The 8,316-nt window shown below is 38.7% G+C and overlaps 1 protein-coding gene across 1 annotated transcript; it reads right to left on the bottom strand.

The window, feature by feature from the left end:
• Nucleotides 1-1,008: 1,008 nt before the first annotated feature.
• Nucleotides 1,009-1,978, bottom strand: LOC127788227 (uncharacterized). Its single transcript, XM_052316337.1, has 3 exons — nucleotides 1,770-1,978; nucleotides 1,568-1,655; nucleotides 1,009-1,482 (listed from the first exon to the last, which is right to left on the bottom strand). Exons 1-3 carry the CDS (start codon nucleotides 1,976-1,978, stop codon nucleotides 1,009-1,011), a joined length of 771 nt encoding a protein of 256 aa, XP_052172297.1.
• Nucleotides 1,979-8,316: the final 6,338 nt, after the last annotated feature.

An 8,316-nucleotide genomic window follows, 5' to 3' on the forward strand; every position in this document is an offset into this window, starting at 1 on the left:
CAGGTCAGAAACCGGGACGTATTCCCAACCTATGCATCATGACCTTTGGGTCAACCCCTGGCATGTCTTGACTGTCCATGCAAAAACATCTGCATACTGTTGTAGGAGGGATAAGATTTGACCCCTCATGGGGTCCTTCAACTCAACACTTATCTTTATACACCGGTCGGGATGATCCTCCTTTGAAGGTACCTCATTGAGCTTATCCACTGGCTCTGCCATCTTTGGATCCCCCAATCCCTCCAATAAGAAACTAATGGATGGTGGAAGTCCCCCTGCTTTTTCTCCATCCAAGCTTTTTTTATAACTAGAAGTTTCTCCCTGCGTTGGATTCTCCTCTATCTTCCTTCGCGGGGTCTTAGCACCTCACGCCATTCCTCTGGACACCATATAACACTCTCTAGCCGAACGCAAATCTCCTCACACTTCTCCTACCCCATTAGTCGTGAGGAACTTCACCATCATGTGATATGTGCTAGGAATAGCCTGAAGAGAATTAAGGCTTGACCTTCCTAGAATCATGTTATAAGCCGCTGGCACATCTGCCTCCAGGATGTCTAGTATGACCAGCGAGGTTCAGGAACCCCTTTCTAAGACCAACAGAAGCTGAATGACTCCATCAGAATACACTGCTTCACCGTCAAATCCTACCAAAGGGACACGAGCCGGCCTCAACTGCTCCATTTGGTACCCCATGCCCAAGAAGGCTTGTCTGTACAAAATCTTCAAAGAACAGCCTGAATCTACAAGGATCCGCCGAAACTCCCACTCTCTAAGTTTTGTTGTTATCACAAGCGGATCGTTTCGGCTAGGATACCTCAAGAGGTTGTTATCTGAAAAGGATATCGTCTCCCCTCTCCTCGACCTCCTTACCCCCGAAGTTCAGCCCACTATCGAATCCCCCTCGCCTCTCACGTCCGGGACTTCCCCTACTGCGAGGATATGGAACACTGGGGGTTATGGATGATCTTCTCCCTCTTGTGGCGATCTCTCCCTCCAGGGTGAATTCTAAACGCAATCTTGCTCCTTCTCTAGATCTCGCCTGGGATGAGGACTCCGCTCTCGCCCCTTTTGGGGATCCATTTCTCTAGCTACAAAACTCCTAAGGAAACCCTGATTAATAAGCTCTTGAATCTCTTCTTTTAACTGGTGGCATTCCTTTGTATCGTGGCCATAATCCCGATGGAAGCGACAATATTTATTCCTATTCCTCTTATTGGATGGTGCCCTCATAAGCAGTAGTTTCTTTAGATAATCATTACCTTCAATAGTAGCAAGGATCTCCACTCTAGAAGCATTTAGGGGAGTGAAACCACTCAATTCCCACCGAGGATAGGGCTTCTCTTTGCGATCCTCCCTTCTACCTTCACTCTTATTCTCTTCAGAATATCTTTTTTTCTCATTCTTCTCAGTGTATTTGCCTCTTTTCGCCTGCATAACTTTCTTCAGCATTGATATACTTCGTTGCCCAGCTAAGAATATCTGTAAATGTGAGCGAGGGAGTTTTGGCCAATGACTAAGCGAAAGGGCCGAGCCTTAGGGCATTCTAAAATGCCACCATTGCGACACTATGGTCGAAGTTCTCAATGGTCAATGCCTCCATATTAAATCTTGAGACGAAATCATTCAAGGATTCACCCTGGTTCTGCTTTAGGCTGACGAGAGCCATAGTAGATCTCTAATGCCTCCAAAGAGGCACAAAATGGGCCAAAAATTTATTCCGAAGCTGTGTGAAGTTGGCTATTGAGTGATGGGTCAGATTTGAGTACCAGGCGCACGCATGCCCTTCCAGTGTAACCAAGAAGACTTTGCACCATATTGCATCGGACGTATCCTGCACCATCATATGAGAGGTGAAGAGATCCAGGTGATCCATTGGGTCAGTAATACCCGCATAGGGCTTGATAACTGGAATGTGAAGACGCTCGGGCGGCACCACAGCCATAATCTCTAGACTAAGAGGCTGGTTCGCGGCCATGCCATAAGATTCTCCCTACTTCGGCTTTAATGCCACTATCTCCTTCTCTAACTAACGCAGCCTCTTTTCTTGATATTATGCGTACGACATACTAGAAGATTCTTCGACTTCCCTGTGTCCATCTTTCTGTCTATGTCCTCAAGGCTCTGCCTCACACTAACAAGATCCTTCCTCTAATGGAGGCTTCTGCCTTCCCCCCACTTGAGAATAATGGGCTTACTGGTGCTGATGGACCAGGAAGTCGATGAGCAACTCTGTTAGACACTGAACTTGATTCTCCAAAAATGGAATCCAATAGGGTGGGGGTGGAGGATTATTCAAACTACACTCCCTCCCCTATTGGCTCCTTAGAGGATTATTCTGACTCGGTTCTGGGACGGGGTTACCGCCAACAGCTCGAGATTGATGTCTACTTGTTGCCATCAAAACTGAGAGAACTTGAACGTTAAGAAAAAATGTATTGGGGAGACAAAAAGAAAATGCCTTGGCCCCACGATAAGCACCAAAAATGATGATGCAGAGTCGATCACCCTCTTCTGTCTCAGATCAAGTACTTGCAAAATGGAGTTAGGGACTCGTTCCCCCATGATCACTCCGACGTTCAAGTCAATTCACTAGGTTATCAAAGCTAAAGCATGTAGTTGAAAACTTAAGGAAAATAGAGAATCCCTTACCCCTCTTTTTATCCTCCTGTCAAGATAAGAATTCCCTTTTCGAACTTCCAGGATCTAGATCCCGTCCTTTGCTGAGCCATGATCTTGATGGTGTGGATATGGTGATCGATTTCCGAGGGGCTCGGGATAATTCCTACCTCCATGATCTTCGAAATGATGATTGTGGTCGAGGAATCTGGGGAATCTTCTTTGAGCAAAAGCCTAAGATTTCTAGTCGATTAGTTGAGACGTATCTGCCACGTGTCCATCCCGGACTTAGGCTAAATGGCGACCTTGGCTTGGTTCTCTGGCGAACACATGTCTTTGCTTTTATTGGCTACTCTCCCGGGGTATTGGGGTAGTTATGAGCCCGAAAGCATTCTTCTCATCATTTTCCAAGCCTTGTGGTCGTGGGTTCGAGCCCCACTGTGGGTGCCAAAATGATGATGCAGAGCCGATCACCCTCTTCTGTCTTAGACCAAGTACCTGCAAAATGGAGTTGGGGACTCATTCCCCCGTGATCACTCCGACATTTAAGTCAATTCACCAGGTTATCAAAGCTAAAGCATGTAGTTGAAAACTTAAGGAAATGAGAGAATCCCTTTACCTGTCTTGGTTGCCTCTTTTTATCCTCCTGTCAAGATAAGAATTCCCTTTTCGAATTTTCGGGATCCAAATCTCGTCCTTTGTGGAGCCATGATCTTGATGGTGTGGATATGGCAATCGATTTTCGAGGGGCTCGGGATAATCCCTACCTTCATGATCTTCGGAATGATGATTGAGGTTGAGGAATCCGGGGAATCTTCATTGAGCAAAAGGCTAAGATTCCTAGTTGATTAGTTGAGAAGTATCTACCACATGTCCATCCCAGACTTAGGCTAAATGGCGACCTTCGCTTGGTTCTCTAAAGACGTGTCTTTGCTTTAATTAGCTACTCTCCCGAGGTATTGGGGTAATTACGAGCCCGAAGGCATTCCCCTCATCACTCTTATTATTTATATTTTTGTTCAAACATCATTTTAGTTAGTTTTTTTTGCACAAACGATAGTTTAATTCTCTATATTATATATTATATAAACAAATATTATATTTTAGTATACATCAACAAGATTTGAATTTATAATTTTTAAGTAATAACTAATTTCTCAAATAACTCACAAACATTATTTTAAAAAAAAAATCAAAAAATTAAAAAAAAATTATAACTATCAAATATTACCGAATAAACTTTTATTTAAAATTTTTCACATAACCATCACCCCTCTAGTTACATTTAGCCAAACTTGAGAGAGAGAGAGAGAGAGAGAGAGTTTTTTAAATTTGTTCTTATTCTTCAACTTTTCCTTTCTTTTCTTGCCTTTTGGAATTGGGGATGCAAAATTGCTCCTTTTGGGTTCTTTTTTCTTGTAGTTATTTTGTTTAGGGTTTTAGGGTTCCTTAAGAAACTACAACTTTGTAGAGAAATTGATAATTTCTTCAAAAATATTATAGCTTCTTTCACAGAAAAATTAATGTTTATTTTTCAAAAAGAAGAGATTTTGTCAACCATCTTTGACGGGTGATGCCTATCTATTACAATTTATGATTTATGGAGGTGAATAATCAACCTATCAACCAATCTCGAAACATCATGTAGCCTAATTTTGACGAGATAAGTAGACTACTGTGGAATCAACACGTGACACGATTTTAATGAGTTAATTTAAATACTATTTGAAAACTATCAAGACCTTCCACGTGATAAGATCTGGTGCCTCAGTCATTAATGAATATGGCTCAACCAGTATGGCTTGAGCCTTTGACACCATGTCTTGACCTTATCTTTGTTCATTCTGGATAAGGTCTTAAGTGAAATTCACACTTACATCCCCCCTATGTGGGCTATAAAAGTATCAATGCCCAATAATTGATACACATTTACTCCCTTCTTTCTCATTACTAGAATAACCGCCCTTTCCCGGCCCCCAGTGCTCGTGCCCTCGATTATGCCAGGGGATGTAAATTGCAGGTGTGAGTCTTCACTTCACTGCGTAGTGCGAGAATCGAACTCACTACTCATTATACTGACACCAACATATCGCTTACCCAACTACTCGACCTATGCCCTAGGGGCTTCTCATTACTCAACTCATCCTTTTGTTGCCGAACACTAACTTGTTTGTCAAAATCTATATTAAGAGATAAAAGTTTTGAGATTAACAAGTGACATTGTGGCCCTATCTTCCACCAACGTCAAATATGTTAGCAGCAACAACTTCAACTTTAATTTTTAGGGTTAAATTTGGTAAGATCTCAATTGTGTAAAACTTCTTATCAATTATGTTTACTTCTATGACACAATGTATTTTTTTTTAATTTATATATTTATTTAGGCTAATCAACATTTTCAATCTAAAGTAACAAAGAAGTTAATCTAACTTCATATGTCATGTGATCATTTAATTATTTTTATTAATAAAGAATAACAATATAAAGTTAAAACAAATTAAAAACCTCAAATCTAATGTAAACCACTAATATAAATTTAGTCTAAACAACACTTTTCAAATTACTCAAATTGACCATTACACACCACACTCAAACTTAAAAGTCTCAAATATTAACAAGATAAAACACCTGGGTGATGAACGTCCAAGTTACTAAGGACACAGTATATTACCTTTCAATCCATACTTAAACCCTTGGATTGGATTGGTGGGGGTGGGAGTAATGATAATTATGTTGCTTGAGTCGGGCAACATGCGGACAATTATGAGAGGATGGGTCTGAGCCCGATAGTAAGCCCCACCCCACCCCCTTGCTAGCCCACATTAGGCAACATAAATGCTACAAAATCATTATTTATAACTAGAATTTGATTAAACTATGTGAATCAAAATGTTTGGTGAACCCATCTCATAAAATGTAACAACAATTTTCCCAAAACTACGAGCTTGAGCCTGAGCCTCTGGCAGATTGCCACATCCTTGTTATCCGGGTAACTCGAAGCTGAGAAGCCGCAAATCAAACTACTATTTTCTGTTCTCTATTCCATGCTAGGAAATGATCTAAAGATCCAATCTTTTAACATCAGCCACTCCAACGCCAAGTCCTAATTCAACACCCAAGATGTTTTTGGGCTCTTTGTTCCAGTTTGCCAGGGATGAGGATCCGGCAGATGTGGCAAAGAAGAAGAAGGAGAAGTTGCAGCCGAAGCAGGCCTTCTTCCATGTGGGAGCACCACCACGATTTGGGAGTGTTGGTGGTGTTGATCTGATGCATTGTCCCATTAGCTTGTCCATCTCAAAGTTTCGTCACCTAGGGTTTTCCTGCGTCCGTCATAAGCCATTGTTCACTATTGTAGTCAACCACCACCTTAAATGAAGGTAGTAATAGTTCTATAGCCAGGCTAGTGAAGATGATAAAAATACAACCTTGTGAAAATATGCGACTAAATTAGGAAGAATAGAAGGGGTTAGAAACATGTTGTTTACTTGTAGTTACTATGATATTACATTCAAGGGGTTATATTCAAGTGTGAAGGCACACTTGTTAAAAATTTTGAATTTTAAAATCATACAGTGTTCTAAAATTATTGCACAACATTTAAGTGACATGAAAAATTTCCAAGATACAGTTGAGAGTAAAAATTACATGCCAAAAAACATTCCTTTACCATTTCCTTTAAGCCAATCATCAGAGTAAAAATTACATGCCAAAAAACATTCCTTTACCATTTCCTTTAAGCTAATCATCTTCTTATTCTGCCAACATGAGTATAAACCTTACAATGAATCCTTTGGAAAATTTGACTTATTTTAAGCAACAAGGATATGAGCTTAAAAAAAAAAAAAAAAAGAGTTTCAGAGAAGTCTACTATTGAGAAAATGAACACTCAAGTTTTTGAAATGTAGTAAGAAAAATTTTAGAAGATAGATGGTGTTATGAGAATAAAATAATATGTGTATTTCACTATGTAACACCCTGCTTTTTCGAGCATTAAATAACTTAGGAATTTCAAAAAAAAAAAATTTCAATATAAATTATTTCCCGACAATCCCGTTTTACCTTCTCAACATACCAAAAAGAATCAATAAGCTAAGACGGGTAATCGTCACATATGCGGAAGCTTAAAATCGAAACCTAATATGGTACATAACTGAATTCACTTAATCATAACATAAGAATCTGTACCATCATATCATCAAATACTTAAATACATGGAGACTTAACATCAAGAGATAACAACTAAGTACCTAAAATGATACAATCTAATGATACCTCAAAAATACATTAAACCATAACAATTATACATGATCATCAATATAATAATATATCCTGAATCCTCATGAGAAAGCAAATACCAGAACAACTCGCCAAACCTATCGGCCACGTTATCACGTGTCGTTTCGTCTCAATCATCTCCTTGCCATATCTGCTAGTCCTAACTGGAACGTTTGAATGTTCTAAGGGCATAACCCGATTAGAAGATGAATCTTCTAGTGAGGGTTTAGAAATATGATACATGAATACATGATTCAATAACATAAATAATCAAATGCCCTAGTATAACTTCGCTGGCTCGCCAGCTCAGCACGGAACCCTAGGCAAAATCCCGACCTGCTTTTAGCATAATCCTAACGTTGTTCCATCATTTGCTATTGGGGAATTACGGCTACACTATAGGGGAAACATCCCAATCTCATACACGAGTATCAATATGCCAATAATATCGTGCCATGCAAAAATTACAACTTTCCATTTAATATGACAAAATGATCATAACTTCGATAAATATCATGCATAATGAAGCAAACATGTCATATATGGGTTCTCAGGACAAAATCATTCACCTTAGCATGAAGTTTGAAATACCTCGAAAAATATGAATCACCTCGATTTGCATGCCAACCTAAAAAATAACGCAATTATCAAGATCCTTGGCCAAATCACTTCTTGGCCAATTATTTCCAAGGAAAAATCAATAATCTAATTTTTTCACACTTTTTCTTATTTTTCCTCTATCTTTCATAGTCATAACTTCTTCCAAAATTAAAAATAAATACCTAATCAAGTAATTTATTGAATTAGTCTTTATTAAAATTCCTAAAATAACATTTCTAACCTCCATAAATTTTCTGGTAATGTTTCGAAACCTCTTCCTATTTTTTTCTAATTAAATTTCCTTTCAAAAATTAAAAATAATTATTTTATCATTCAATTTCCCAACTAAAAATTCACACAAGAAAAATATTCCTTTTTTATGTATTTATGAATATTTTTCCAGAATTTTATTCATCTTATTTCTATTTTTACTCTATTTTTATTTATTTTTAGCATTTAAAAATAGTAAAAATTACCTCCGATCATTTTCTCCGGCACTGGTACACCGGAAAATTAAACTAACTATACCATAAGATATCCTACCTTGATTCGATCACTCTGGAAAAATTTGAGCTTAAAAAAATACCCGAAAGACCTCCCTCCGAGCAAAAATCAGTCCAGCTCCGGCAAGATTCTATTTTTCCGGCGAAGCTTCGATCATCCCTCATATGAACTCCAAAATTCCTCAAAATTTTCAGAAATGATCCTCACCTTATGGGCAACAAAATTCCTATGGTTTGGTGTCTCAATTTTTTCAATAACGAGATCGATTTGAAATTCAAATCTTGCAAAACTCTAGGCCACCATATTCTCTATTTATAA

The sequence above is a fragment of the Diospyros lotus genome, chromosome 13 (genome assembly GCF_014633365.1).
Source record: "Diospyros lotus cultivar Yz01 chromosome 13, ASM1463336v1, whole genome shotgun sequence".
Lineage (NCBI taxonomy): Eukaryota > Viridiplantae > Streptophyta > Magnoliopsida > Ericales > Ebenaceae > Diospyros > Diospyros lotus.